Raw genomic sequence first — 15686 nt, 5'->3', positions numbered from 1 at the left:
CTTATCTAGACGTAGTCGGTGAAAGTCACCGAGCTGTGTGAGCCTACGGCTGATGCTATGATATTAATATATATATGATATTAATGTTATGAACCCAAACACGAGGGCATTAGATGTTCCGACGTTTTGTGGGATTTCCACAACAAGTCTAAAGCAGAAATAGTGGTTATTTCTTCCATTATGGATGGCGGAAGTTCTAAATGTTTCCATGGAGATAAGCCACACCCCCTCTCCAGCGCAAGTGAATGAATTGATTAGATTTTGCTATGATTATGGTCTGGCATTCCTCATATACGTTCATGATCATCTCCTGCTCATCAGCAGAGAAAAAAAGAGGCTCTTTGAGTTTATTTGCCTGTTAGAAAATCATGGTTTTGGTGATCGACGCTTCCCCCTTTTTGAAGTAGGACGGGCACGCGCAATTATCCTGTGAACTGAGGTCTGGCTCGAATTAACGAGATGGTTTGACCGCGGATCAGCCTTTAAGAAACCGGGATAGCCTGATGTCAATCACCGTGTTAATTTAAGCTGGCTAATAGGACATTTGATCGACTTAGTTGAGCCACGTACGAGAAATAGGGCCCAGATCTTGGAGTCCAGTAAACAAGCATTGGACCCCAACAACGAAGCTCTGGACGAACATTTAAAGGTGCTGGACAAAAACAACCAGTTGGAAGTCACTTTAAAAAAGGCTTGGGACGATACGAAGAGCCTGGCTGAGATGCATCAGAGCCAGCAGACAGAGGTCCAGCTGCTGCACTCTAAAGTCAAAGAGGTGCAAGAAGAACTGGCCAGTGAAGGTCTGAGCTGGAAGACTCAAGTTCAAAAGCTGACGGCCAACAAAATGGAAAAAAAGAGCAGAGGCATCTTCGGTAAAAGGATGGCCGATAGAAAGACCGAGGTGGAGAAGATGATGAGGAAAATGCAGGCGAAGGAGGACAAAAAGAAAGGGGAGGAGGAAAAGGTGAAAAGAAACAAACGGGAGAAGACGGAAACAGGTTTTTTCAGCAAAATCGCAACAACACACCGCGTGTCGACGAAAAAAGACGAAGAGGACAATGACAGGAAGCTGCAGGTGATCAACATCAGTAGCCACCTCTTACTCCCCTTCCCTCCGCCTTTCTCTAAAGATGTAGGGCAACGCAGTGGCTGCAGGGATTAAGTGAGTTAACACTGCAGCCTCACAGAGACACCTCCCTTCTCTCTGTCTGGAGTTTGAATATTCTCCCTCTGTCTGCGTGGGTTTACTCCTGGTGCTCAGGTTTCCTCCCATAGAATAAAAAAATATTCTCTTTAGGCTAATTAAAAACTCTCTCCAATTTTGAGTTTACTCCTGTTGTGCAGGTTTAATAAACAATCAAATCAATGTTCTAGGTTCCCGCTTCTCTGATTAAATATTAAGTATAAATACAATTGTATGACATGATGGTGACTTTAATGTCGATAAATGTGGCCCCCCGTGTGGCCTGTAAATGCAGTGTTTTATTTTCTGTTGCCTGTTGAGTGATCTGAAGTATGTACAAACAAGTATGTACAATTTGGCATTTTCAACACAATAGGCAGTAAGTAACATGAAGCTTAACAACTTGGTCTGAAACATTGAACCTTCGCCTTGATACAGTCAAGAAGGGGTGACATTGTCAAATGATTTATATGAAATTACTTGGGGTAACATGTCTCTTTCTTCAAAAAGTCTCCATAAAATTACACTCATGTAATGAATGTTTTTATGACTGACATTTATTTCATAGAATTTCAAACACTATAGGTTAGTAAAAGCCTCAGTCTTTTTGTGAGTCTGTTTTCAAAATAAATGACTCTACTAAATGTACTGTATATATACACACTCTGAAGTGTAGTGTAAACATGGACTGCCTCAAGGTAGTATTTGCTGCATCTGAGCTGCAGGTAAGGTGCATGCTGGGTGGTTTAAAGCAGGCAGAGAGTGTGAGTGGACTGCCAATGAGTCCACAGTCCCTTTCCTTGCCTTTTCACTCCTTTTCTCCCTTTCACAGCAGAATATATGAGGCCATTACAAGTGTGCATGCAGTGTCAACAGAGCCCAGCTAATATCTTTATCCAGCACCGCGAGGAACCTGCCAGACAACACATGCAGCACCCAGGAGACAAACTGCCCTCCCAGCTCACAGTTCAGCTGAAAACACATGTGAACACTTAAAATATTCAACATGCCTCAGCATTTCAAACACATTAACTGGCTTCTTAAGGTAGCCAGCAACTTAAATAATGAGTTCAGCCCAAGCCTCCACTTATTATGAACACATCTGTTAATGAAAGGAGGAAACTGAAACCTCAGAGGATTAAAATCAATGCAGTGCCCCTTGTAACACACCAACATACAGAGATAAACAGTATTCAAGTCAATAATGCTGCTGTGTGTTTTTTTATTAAAACAAATAAAAATATATTGATGTATTGAAAACGGAGTACTGAAAGCTGTCCTCACATATCTGGACAGATTTATAATCTAAAAATTCAATAAATTGTTCCCATACTTTCAATGACTTACTCTTTGTTAATTACTGTCTGTGACTCTCAGCCCCACCAAAGAGCTGGGTACTGTAGTTTTTAGTAAACATTACTCAGACAGGGAAGATTTGATGATCTAGTGAGTATTCTCAACAGCAGGGATAAAAACTACAGTGCCCATGTTCATTGTAATGAAGAAACACAGATCACATATCAACCAGCAGACAAAAAGCACATTTATTCGTTAATGTAAGTATAATTTTGAGGTACTCGTTCTTTACTTGAGTATTTCCTTTTTATACTTCTGTAATTGGAATATTGTACTTTTTACTTTGACAGCTAAAGTCACTTTTCAGATTAGCATTTTACTTTTTTTTAAAAAGAGTACCATAAGTTTATATAATGAAATGCATTGTTAAATATTAAACCTATGGTTTCCAACCTTTTTGGCTTTTGTGGGGTTTTTTTTAACTGCAGTTTAACAAAAAAATAATATTGCTGTATCTTTTACCAAATACATTGAAATCGTCGCTTTGACTATTGGTGTTTTCACAAAACGTTTACACTAGGACATTTTTGACAAATATTTCAGTGCTGTGGATATAATACACCTGTTAATGTAAATAATAGAATAGCTAAAACAGTTCAGGAAATTACATCAATTTACAGTAACGCAGCCTTCAAAATCAGGACACTTTTGCCATATTACAATTTCCAAAATCTAAGATGATATCTAGTCTCATACCACAATATCAATGTAATATCTCCACCAGGTAATACAGTTTACGGTAGTTATATCAGAATCAGAATCAGAATCGGAAATCAGCCAATGACTGTAGGTTTACACCTACAAGGAATTTAGCTTGGTGGGTGGTGCAACATCGGACGTTAAACATAACAAACAACAAGCAACAACAGTAGACAACAAATAAACAATCAACAAAGTGCAGACGAGATATAGAATAAAATGTACAGTGTAAGATAAGTGCACTTGTAAAGTGTATGTACAGTGTATGATGAAGTGCAATTGTAAAGTGTATGTAATGTTAAAGTTTTAGTAAAAGTGACATGTGTATTATTTAAGTGTGCTGGTATGTGCAGAGGAGTGACCGATGGAAAATAGACCAGGGGATGGAAGAGACAGTTAAGAGGTATAGTAAATTGCCAAAAAGGTTTTCTTCTTTTGTGAAATGATAAAATGGGTTTGGCAAAAAAACAGAATTATTTATCAAAGTAATGTATCGGCATTAAGACCAAAACCCACGTGTTGTATTGTAAAATTTCACACCCAGGCTCAATGTTAACAATAAGTGGTCAACATAGAGCAAAGGTATTAAATACAACATAAATTCAGCCGCCCAATGTTGGGACTTGAACTGCTGCCGAATGCCGTCATCAGAGACTCCACAGGGCCTTTGTCCCTCTTTCTGTGATCCATCTGCTGCTGGGGAAACACTGCAGCAGGCCAACCATCAAGCTCACTGGCACCAGTCTGTTTTGCATGTGTCTGTTTGACACAACACAGCAGGAGTGGCATTATGGCCTGGTGGCAAGAGCGGCTCAATGGCTGTGGCAGCATTAGCTCTCATTACGCACACACCAGCTCATTATGGCTCACCGTGGGGTGATGCTGACAGAGGGACACGGGCCTCCTTCTGAAGAACATTGTTTCACAGTGTGGTGGTGGCAATACACACCAGTGGAAGACGCTATTCACTGATGGACCATTAAAGAAGCCCACAGCATCAAAACAGTGCTCTTATTGAGCAGTGCGGGGTATTGAGGAAATAATGTGTTTTAATTGCCTGTCCTGTGGACGTTGCTCTGATTTTAAAGATTGTGGTCAAATAAGTCTCTTGTTTTTTTGTGCCGAATTCTATTATGTGCAGATTTTGTCATCCAAATGTTGGGAAATTGACTGTTTTTTAATTGTGGATTAAAGGCAACATTATGTATTTTTTATTAAATTGTAGTTGTAGCAGCATGAGATTTACTACCAATGTTTTTGTGATAACTTGTTGTAATAATTGTAGCAGACACAGTGATAGTAAGAAACACAGGGATAAAACAGGCTCAGAAACTAGCTGCCATTCTTCCCTTTGTATCTTTATATTTTAATTCCTCTACAGATAACACTCCTGCAGCGCTTCACAGCTGAGATAAGCACACAGGAGAACAACACAAGCCAGAATCACGTCACGTTCAAAGGAAATTAAACCGACCAGCTGTTCATCTCAGGTGGTGTAGAACCAAAGGTGAAGTTAATTTAGATGGATAAACCTGCTTACGTATCAGAAATTAAATGTATTAAGCTCTAATGAATGTTCGATTTTCCACTGGTCTCTCTTTTAGTCTTGCTGGACCTCACAAAAAAGCCCCCCTATAGTTTTATGACCTAAATGAAAAACTAATTTAAAAGTTACAACTTAGCAACTTTTGATCAATGTTGTCTTGTTCTAGTGTGTTGTTTTTTTAAACTGTATGTTTTTAAAACAATTCTATAATTTATTACTCAAAATATCCTGTTTAAAATGTTGGAAAAAGTTAAAGTTAAAAGAAATCCTTATTTCCTTATTATCTTTCCAAAACAAATAGTTTGTCCCCTGTTTTTAGAGTTTCCCAGTTATGTGTTTGACAAAACTTTGACAAAACCTTCCAGCTGGAGTAAATACAAAAATAACACGTTTGCATTTCGGATCAGGAAAGAACTAAGAAATGTTGATCTTTTTTTCTTAGTGTGTGCGAGAAAACTTGGTGGGAAAACTGCAGTCTCCCTTTAACGAGTTTTCTAAATTTGTTTGATGGCTCAATATGCTTGATTTTACTGATAGAGCCTTAATGGCCTATTATCCTTAATGGAGCCAGTGGTATTCCCTTCACTTGTTTTTATGTTCACGTCTGTAAGTTAAAGAAGAATCCTAAACTGATCCAATTAGCTCAAAATCCTGTCTCTTTGGGCTATTTGTGTCTCTTTTGGTGACTTTTGTTGAGCAACCCCTCCAACATCGAAGATTCATCCAGCTCAGTGAACTAGTTGCAGAATGTGCCTTCGGATTGACAATTTATAAATATTGATTCCCTCTCCCAGTTTGTGAGTCCAATCTCCAGTTGGGTCATTGAAACTCTGAATCATAAATTTATCCAAGATTTAAAAGACCTCTTCTAGAGGAGTGTCTTATCTGAGCTTGTAGCACATCTGGACCTCAATGGAGTTACGCCAGTGGTGCAGATTCTGCGTCATGTTACAGTACAAGCAAAGCAAAGAGTCTTCAGGAAGTTGCTGCTCTCAGCCAAGAAATAGTCAGGTAGAAACACTTAGGTTTTTGGACAGATGAACAAACAAGATAGACCGTGTTAATCTGTGAGCTGTATAGAGCTGTTGGATGGATTTTCTTTACCCTTTGGACAAAGTCAGGCTAGCTGTTTCCCTCCATTTCCATTCTTTATGCTAAGCTAAGCTAACTGGCTGTAGCTTCCTACTTAACAGACAAAATACGAAAATGATATCAATCTTCTCATCTAACTCTTCTAATAGGCATTTTTTCTATTTGTTAAGGATTATCAATCTGTCAATGTTAATGCTGCACAAAACCAAATAGCACTTTATTCTTCTACATACAAAAATAAATTTCAAGAGGATTTTCAAGGAGAGGTAATTAAGGTTCATTTACCTACAAACTTGATTTAATTTCAAAGACTTGTAGGACAAGACTTGTTTTTAATCTGATTGTGGAGAGCTTTACTTTGCAAATAATGAAATTGCATGGACTGTATATTTGCTATTTTAGGTGTTCTGGACAGTATTGGTGCAGTTTTTTTGAATTTTTGTTTTAAGAATTGAAGGTATATTTACAAGTTAATAATAACACAAAAACTCACCTGCAAACCTCTTTACTACTCTAGTGTATCTAAATATATTGTACTATCTATGAGGTCTGTGAAATGCTGCATTTAATCTTCTTACCGTGTCTGAAGTTTCATTGCTTATAGAGAGTGTAAACATCACAGCGTATTCCTTAGTTGCCTTTCATCCCAGTAAAGTATCATTAACCAGGGCCAGACCTCCCACTTACTCCCTCTCTCTGGATCCAGGACCTCCAGTGCCATTAAGACAGCATTGATGGCAAGAGGACAGGTCGAGAGGACATAAGACAAGATTACTGAGAAACAAGTGTCAGACCTCGTAACCTTCCTCATAGAGGCTTCAGTAGCTCCTGCGCCACAGTAGCTTTGAGCTGCACCAGAACAAAGATTCACCGTAAACTGACTCACTGTGAGTGAGAAAGTAGATCTGAACAATGCACACATGACTGCTGGTCAAACAGATAATGCTTTGCAAAAATATATTGATACAATTAAACTACTCGGGAAAAATCACATTAGATCTGAAGGTCACAAGCTGAAGGTCATTTATGTTCTCTTATAAAAAAAGCAGTTGCCATTTTCCTCAGCCACAGCGGGATTAAACTGCCACGACTAAATGCAAAGATCATTCGTCAGTGCAGCTGCTCCCTGAGGGGAGGGCAGATCCATCAATGAGACGCTCCTTCCTGTCCCTAAAAAGTGATTAGACTCATCAAAGTGGCGAGTCAGCAAGTGAAATTAAGCTGAGAAGTACACATTTTTCTTAAGTCTATGTTGGTTATGAGTGCGGTGGTGATTCTACACAGAGGAGGCTCTCTGCTCTCCTCAGTGCAGAGTTGACGTTGTAGCTGAAAATAAAAGAAACTGCCCCGAGCACTACAGCAACTGTTTGTTCTAGAGGTCCAGTAAAGGTTCCTCTGCATATTACACATAAGAGGTCTGCAAGCCATATAGCAACTCTGCAGTGCGTTGAGCTAAATGCTAACGTCATAATGCCAACATGCATGCACTGAAAACGCTAACATTCTGATGTTTAGCATGTATAATGTCTACTATGTTCACCATTTGTATTTAGCATGGCAAATTTGGACTCATGTCATGGACATGGATTTGTGTGTAATTTCATGGTGATCTATTAAATAGTTGTTGAGACATTAAACTCAAAACCACAAATGTTAGCCTCCTTGCGGCGCTACAGTCATAAGATTTCACATCACTGCTTTGGATAATGTTGCTCCTGCCCAATTTTTATTTAATTATTTTCTGTCTTACTTTAGATGTAAGATTGTGTCAGGTACGTCTTGTCTTACAACTATATTGCTAAAAGAAAATAACATACTGTGGTTCCTCTGGGAACCATGAACGTGTGAACAAAAATGAATGGAAAATCCTCCAATAGATATTGAGATATTTCAGTCTGGACCAAAGTGGTGGATAGGCCTATAACTGCCTGTGTGTGCTGTTGTAAGTGCAACACTATTCCATTGTAAACCTCATTAAAAATGGCTTTTCTTTATTGAGTATTGCAGTCTGTACTGCAGATGCATGTAAGAGCATATTTAAATCCCTCTATGACCATCACTCTCAGGTCTTGTCACAGCATCATCTCACATTTACTCAAGCAGCAAATTGGCTTCAAACAGCTCAAAACAAACACAAGTTAGTTCACAAAAAAACACACTTAAAAACATACTGCATATAAACACGCACGCACGCACACACGCAAACACACACACACAGTATTTCCCACTCTGGTTGGACTGGTCTAACTTGAGGCTGCAGGAACAAATAGTCAAATAAATGCAGTGTTTAAGGTCACAGTGGGGTCAAAAATACACTACAACAGGAAAAGAACCACTGAAAGGAGACCCACAAAGTTCCAAGTAATTCTTCTGCTGGAGAGTGAAAGGAACCAAGTGTCCCAGAAATCATGCCAAATAGCTAATTTATAGGATAATGGGGTCACTTGGTCCTTGATCTGTGTTAAAGTTGTAGTTCCAGCTCTTATTAAGCAAAATACTGGCAACTCCTCTGAATAGTTCCTCTCTCGTTTCAGGTCCCACGTGGATCCTGGTGACCAAGACAGGAGCAGAGGTCGATGTCAGACAATTGACGGTGTTACATTTCAACACATGTAAAATAACGTAATTCACTGGTAGAAAGATGGTGTATTCTAAAGACTGTGACAAGTGATGCTATCATCTTCTATCCAATAGATTCCATCTAGACATTACACGGTGCTCCTTTAAAAAGGTGTTCACCAGTCACGGGGTAATAGATCACATCAGAAGACCTTGGCTTTGAGTTGGTGGCCTGTAGCCGAAGATAACTGTTTCTCTCGAGCATTCATTTTACCATTTGCATTATGATGCCACTCTACGAACACTGTAAAGAGCATGTGAGAAGGAACTGAAATTATCCAAAGTGAATTCAAATTCTCTTCCCTGGATTTCAGAGGTGACATTGTTAAGTTTGAGACTCACCAGCTCATGTTTACACAGGCACAGATCTGTTGGACTGATGGACGAGGTGATGCAGAACACCAGGATGAGTCCGGTCCGGCATCAGGGAGCAGCAATGAAGCTTTTCTGTTCAGGTTACTAATGGATTACACTTCAGCTTAACAGTAAAACCTTTTGCACCCATTTCACAGAAAAGGACATTTTTTTAAACAAAACGCACTTCACAACTTCACAACACCTGCTGCCTTTTTCCAGCTGCCATGACTTGAGATATGAGAGACAGAGACATTTGTAATTCAAACGCTCCTACATAGATTTAAAAAAAATGTGTTCTCAGTTGTGATAATTTGCTGCTTTTCTTTTTCTTGTGACAATAAACTGAATATCTTTGCGCTATGGATTGTTGAGTACAACTTAAGACATTTGAAGCCGTCATCTTGGAGGGAGTTACAACGCAACAATTAAATAAAATAATCAGCAGATTGATCAACAACGAAAATAATTGCAGCACTATAATGACGTCCTTTAACAGTTCATATAAATCACAGCAGATTTTCTCACAATGGTGTACAGGTTCATCTGGTGGATAGATGTTCATACTGCAGCTCAATATCCAAACAGGCACAGCCACTGTATTTCATGCCCTCTTTCCATTACACAAATATCTTCCGAGGTGGAGGCTATATATGTTTAAGACTACGAAAAAAATGTCATAATGACAAAACAATGTCCAGTTCAATTCCTGATATTTATTAAATTCTAAAACTCCAAGCTGAGAACTTGTGTGCTGATGTTTCAGTGATTTCCAAAAAAAGGAAAAAAACAGAAACAGCAGTGTTTACACTCTCAGTATGAAGCAACTACACGTTAAATTACATTTCAGAGATCAGGTTGTGCTCCTGTAGAAGGAAAGCATGTCGTCCAGACTCTCCGTCGGCTGTCTGGCCTGGCTGAGGTCTACAGGCTGCTGAGGCTGAGGCTGAGGCTGAGGCTGAGGCTGAGGCTGAGGCTGAGGCTGAGGCTGAGGCTGGCTCTGAAGCTGGGGTGGATACTGGGGTGGATACTGGGGTGGATACTGGGGTGGATACTGGGGTGGATACTGGGGTGAATACTGGGGTGAATACTGGGATGAATACTGTGGTGGATACTGTGGTGGATACTGGGGTGGATACTGGGGTAGATACTGGGGTGGGTATTGTTGGGGAAAGAAAGGAGGCTGGTGATGTGGTCCAGCAAACTGGGGGGAAGGAAACATCGGATAAAATGGGGGGGCATACTGGGGATTAAGAGAAGGAGCAGACGCAGGAGCTGAATCTGCTGAGAGATCTGAAGGTGATAACTGCGATGAAGTCTGTGGTTGTGAAGGAGGTGAAAGATCTTGTTGAGGTGGAAGAGGCGGAGGAGGTGAAGGAGGTGAAGGAGGTGGTGGAGCCGTTTCAGGCTGAGATTGTGGTTCTTCCTCCTTGCTTTCAGAGACTCCTTCTGGGACTTTGGTCCACTTAAAGGACATCTTGGATTTATTCTCCTGAGGTTTAATCTTCCCAGGTCCTGCTCTCTTCCACTCAGTAAAGTACGCAGAGGGAGGTGCAAAATCTGACTCTCGCTCTTCGCGACGACGATTTGTCCACTCGGTAAACATAAACTCTGGGAAAAAAAGTAAAAGGAGTTAAAGAAGTCAAGTATTTGATAACAGACATAAAGCTTTACTTTCATTTTGAAAAACCTTAAACACTGGCAGACACAATTATACATAATTCAGTTTGAATTATTGTCTCCATGTCAGTATAGATATCAGAACACTGCTCTGCTCAAAAAAAAGGAACACTTAAGGGAGGGGGGGGAGGATTATTAACAAATAACTGACATTCCAAATGCTGATTTATTGGATGGTAATTTAAAGAGAGTGGAGAGGAAGCACCTGCATTTACTGCAACAACGATGCATGACACCGAAACACTACTTCAGCTTATAGTAGAGGCTGATCTGATCAGATAGAACTAGAACTACCGCCCCACTGTTGTATGCCTCTGCAACCAGGTCAGGTTGCAGTTTACATCCATGTCTGTCTGAAATGTCATCACTTAAAAGAACTGTGTGTGAGATTTAGTGGCTTCTAGTGGTGAGGTTGCTGATAGCAAGCAACAACACCTTCCGCTCACCCCTCCCTTTCCAAGCTGGTCAGAGAACTACAGTGGCCTTCAGGTAGCTAGAGGCATCTTTAGGAGCCACGTTTATCAGTACTCTGTTCTTTTTCTTGACTAAATGATTGCCTTCAAAAACATATATAGAATTTTACAAACAAATAAATCCAGAATAGGGTTAGAAGTTATTTGTAATTAATAAATATTGATTATAGAGCAGTTAGTTATGTTTAGAACATCATAGTCACTATATAAAGCTATTTATATCTTTATATAACAAATCCTAACCCTCACCCAAATATCAATAAAATAAATAGATTATTAAATGATAATAATCAAAAGTGAAGAGCAGAGAAATCCGAGGGTTCTTCTGCTACTGCTTTGTCTCAGCCAGCAGAAAAGTTTACAAGAACAAACTGCAAAACAGTCAACTTCAGACAGACAGCTTCTGCTTTAGCTTGTTTATGAAAAACGCTTTTGGTCGATACTACGTGCGGTGCATGTGTAAACATAGCGGTGGATGAGAGCGGTCGATTTAATTAAGTTGTAATGTTTTTTTGCTGTCAACTTGAGTAATATCCACGCCCCCTTTCTACTCGCTGAAGTATGCATGTCTGTGTGTAGAGTTGGTGGAGCTCAGCACGACAAAGAAAGAAGTGGAAATGGTCACTTCAGCGTTATATTAATGTAAATGTTTTGTTTTTTTAATGGATATTGGGATTGGGCCCGTGGAAGATGACCCGCTCCCTATGTGGATATAAATGGCTTATTCTAAGCTAAATAAAACATATAAATTCTTAGTTACCGGTCATTATATAGTAATGACAACATTGTGATGCATATTATTTTCCATTTCTGCCAATTAAATCGCCCTAAATTAGCATTTTAATTCTTGATTTATGAAAAAACATGTGTGTGTTGTTAGGTCATTCCAACATTTTCTTTTTAACTCTAAAAAATGTAAGAAATTCTCACTGGGATATCGCGTTCACTAGAAGGGGGTGGATGGACAACCTGAATAAACAGAGCTTACAGAAGCGGCTATCACTAAAGCGGAGGGATAAAAACAAATGAACGTTTGTGTAATGTCAAGCAGGTTTCTATAGAAATTATGCAAATCCTATTGTCCTGAACAAAAATGTCCTCATTGACTACAAATGTTGCCAACTTTCCAAAGACACTGGTAAAAGGACGGTTGTAAAGTATTTGAAGGGCTTAATTTCATTTTTACCACAACATTTTGACTATTCATATAAAGAAGAGCACATGGGTTAGTGATCACATTAATGATGGTTCTACTCTATTTAAGTGTCCCAGTAAGCCATGATAGTTTGACAGAGCGCTAGCATGCATAGTACCCGGACACCTACACCGAAGCAGCTAAATGGAATTCAGCAATTATAAATGTTTGTATTTTCTGTTGTCTAATTAGACTTTTGCACCACTGCTTTTTCATCCGAGAAGTATAACAAAAAAGTACAAGTCCTACTTTTGCTTGACATTCACTTCATGTCATGATGTAAGAGAGATTCATTTAATATTTTTAATAAGGACCTTTAAATAATAAGGATTACCTTTGCCTCTGTCCCATTCTCGGACATGAGGAACTCCTGGTTTGGTGTCTTTCCTTTCCTGGATCTCCACTACCACCTTCTTCACTGTGCTTACTTCTGGAGAGTCCTCTGGTGGAAGCGCGGGTCCTATAATTTCTCCTTCATCCTCCCCTCCTAGGACAAAGAATTCAAAACAATCCCTCATTTACTTATTATGTGATCCTTGAACTGCAGAATGCAAACAGACTTTATATGCAAATGTATCCAATTATTTGATACAGACTAAAGGCCATGGCTGCATTTGATTTGAGGTAGTTGTGGATTCTAACCTTCATTCTCCTCCTCTCTCTGCTCATCCTCAGTACCATCCAGCTTGGCCTTCTTCATCTTCCTCTGCCTCACTTTGGTCAATCGGGCCCGCAGGATGGCCTGCCTCTTGTCCTTCAGTTGTTCCCTCTTGGTGCGCTGATCTGTTGTCTGAATAACAGGACAGATGTAAAAAAGAAACAAGGACTGAGCAAAAACTGACATGGACATTATTCATTCGTTTAGACTCTAAATGGATTTTATTCATCATATATATATATATGTGCGCACATGGACTTGTGTAGCAATATGGAGCAAACTCTGTAAAGAACAAAGACATAAAGGTGCACATGGAGAAGATATTTCTGTCTGTCCAGTACATTGTGGATATAAGTGTGCTTGGTTATCAAGGGTTAAAAGACAAATACATCTGTGTTTCCAGCCGTCCATAGATCGGTAGCTCACCTGGTCTCTCAGCATGTCCAGAGTGTCTCTCTGCTTTCTGCGCTGCTCTTCATCCTGAGCGAACGCAAAGTAACCTACACCGAGATCTCGAGCCTCTGAGAAGAACAGACACACAACATTATTTCCACAGCAAAAGACCTACAAACCAAAAAAACTACCTTTCAAATGTGTGCACAAGCGTTTTAGAACTGATTTAATAGTAACCTTGTCCCCTAATATCCTCGTAGTGGAGCGGTCCTACAGGTCTCTTCATAGCCTCCTCTTCCTCCCTCTCCCACTCCTGCCTCTGCAGCTCTCGACGCATGTCCTCAGAGAGTAAGGTCTTATCAGCTGAAGCTTTTCTACATGGAATAGTAATATTCAAAAGAGTTGCAGTTCCCAGTATGACACCAACATATAGAAACCATCATCTGAACCTTTAAAGAGTTTTAATTTGTAGAATATTTACTCTTTTCCTTGAAGGTCTTGGTCCATTTTCTTAAAACCTGGCAGGTCTTTCTTCATGCATCTTCGAGATCGGCCTAAAGCGTCCACATAATCCACCCTACAGAGAAACAGCGCAGAAGGAGAACAGATTACCAAATGTTTTAAATGGTTTAATGCTTTAAGCATTATCTGAATAATGAAATGTATACATTTTCCCTTTGTTTATTAGAACTGTTGTAATTACAAGTGGTGTTTTTGAGGTTAGTAGGAGCAGTGTTTTTGGTATTCGTTTAAAATAAATGACTGGGATTGTCTGTGTCCAAAGTTTATGCAATATGTTATTATTATTAAAGTAGATGCAATAACTATATATATATATATATATATATATATATATATATATATATAGTTATTGCATCTACATATATATATATATATATATATATATATATATATATATATATATAGTTATTGCATCTACTTTAATAATAATAATAACATATTGCATAAACTTTGGATTTTATAAGTCAAACCCTTGTAATTGATTTAATCAGACGTTACCATTCCTCTTCTGAGTTTTGAGGAGGAGGGACAGGAGATGAGTTGTGTCTTTCCTCATCATCTCTTTCTGTTTTCTTCTGTGCATGCATTTCCCTCTTTTGGTCAATTATCTTCTGGGTGAAATCAACCAGGAACAGTCCCTCTGTCTCTTCATCTGTGGTATTGCAAGACAAAAAAAGTTAATACATGTTGTTGTACAACTAAGTATCAGAGAGATGTAATTTATACTCCACCAACCTGGAAAGTCTCCTTTGGTCATTTGCTCATAGAGTTTGGCCTTCTCCTCCAACTTACGTCTGTTATCAGAAGATACAAGCGGAGTCAGAGTTTTTGGTTTCCTTTGAATCGTGACAGTAAATCTACTGTATAATGTGTTGAACTCACTTGGATGTGTCAAGGCTGTTCTGCTCCTCAGCCAGCTGCTCTGCATCTTTCTCAGCTCTTGCAGAAACACCAGCGTTTTGTTTAGTCCAGACATTAGGTTTCTACACATGACAATGAAGCCATGACACCCTGGTTAGTCAACATGTTACTATACAAACAGGTAAAAACATGTCCCGAAATAACACATGTTGTACCTTGATTTTGGATTTTAATCCAGCACCAGAATGTTCATGCCCAAGTTTTTCCTGTTTGAATTGTTCCTGCTTTCTGTACAACTCAGCTTTCAGGTCCACCAGCTGTAAGAAAGAATATATTACTGAAATACAGGGAAATACTGAAGAATTTTTTGTTTGTTTTCTAGCTAAGTTAGGTCAAAACAGTGTGTAACTAACCTAACGTTATATGCTAGCATGTCGCCTGAGGGTAAGTTAGCTAACGTTAGCTGCTATTATCATTAACTGAATGTTACAGTGTCACACAGGGAATCAATACAATGGTTGTAAAGATGCTTTCAATGCAACTCGCCGATGAAGCAGTCACAGCGAAGGGTTTCTTCTTTTTATCCATGTTTACTTCTTTTCTACACCAAATTGTTCGGGTTACTTCTGTGGTTACTGTGCCTGACTTCTTCGTTGGTTTTCTCTTCTCTCGCAAGTAAACTGTTGCTTTATCGCCAACTAGTGGCGCTTTGATGTAAACACAAGACAGTCCCAATCTGCTCTGCCCTGATGCCTTTTCCGTCTCTCTACCCTTCAGGACCTGACTCGGTTTCATTTATTTATTTCTCATTGTGTGCAAAGTATTTTGGAGAAGCTTTGATTGTAATCTTGCCCCTGATGATCTGCTTCTCCAGAGCGTCTGCTTCCTCCCTTTTCACAACTCTCAATATGTTGTGTTAGATTCAGTCCGTCCTCTCAGCTGGTAAATATTAATTATATCCAGCAGAGTTGCAGCTCTGAGGTTAAGTTAAGATCCTCTGCACATAATTTAGAAAGTTAGCACTTTGTTTTGTAGTATAAACCTATTAATGCCTT

At 39.3% G+C, this 15686-nt stretch overlaps 1 protein-coding gene across 1 annotated transcript; it reads right to left on the bottom strand.

Annotated features, from left to right (window-relative positions):
- Positions 1 to 9545: 9545 nt before the first annotated feature.
- Positions 9546 to 15307, bottom strand: ccdc174 (coiled-coil domain containing 174). The gene is made up of 11 exons (XM_034533834.1): positions 15178 to 15307; positions 14847 to 14948; positions 14653 to 14753; positions 14506 to 14564; positions 14269 to 14422; positions 13730 to 13825; positions 13486 to 13622; positions 13282 to 13376; positions 12840 to 12987; positions 12532 to 12684; positions 9546 to 10460 (listed from the first exon to the last, which is right to left on the bottom strand). Exons 1-11 carry the CDS (start codon positions 15217 to 15219, stop codon positions 9703 to 9705), a joined length of 1845 nt encoding a protein of 614 aa, XP_034389725.1. The 5' UTR covers positions 15220 to 15307; the 3' UTR covers positions 9546 to 9702.
- Positions 15308 to 15686: the final 379 nt, after the last annotated feature.

The sequence above is a fragment of the Cyclopterus lumpus genome, chromosome 5, assembly GCF_009769545.1.
Source record: "Cyclopterus lumpus isolate fCycLum1 chromosome 5, fCycLum1.pri, whole genome shotgun sequence".
Classification (NCBI taxonomy): Eukaryota; Metazoa; Chordata; class Actinopteri; order Perciformes; family Cyclopteridae; genus Cyclopterus; species Cyclopterus lumpus.
This window is presented reverse-complemented; position numbering and strand designations above follow the sequence as displayed.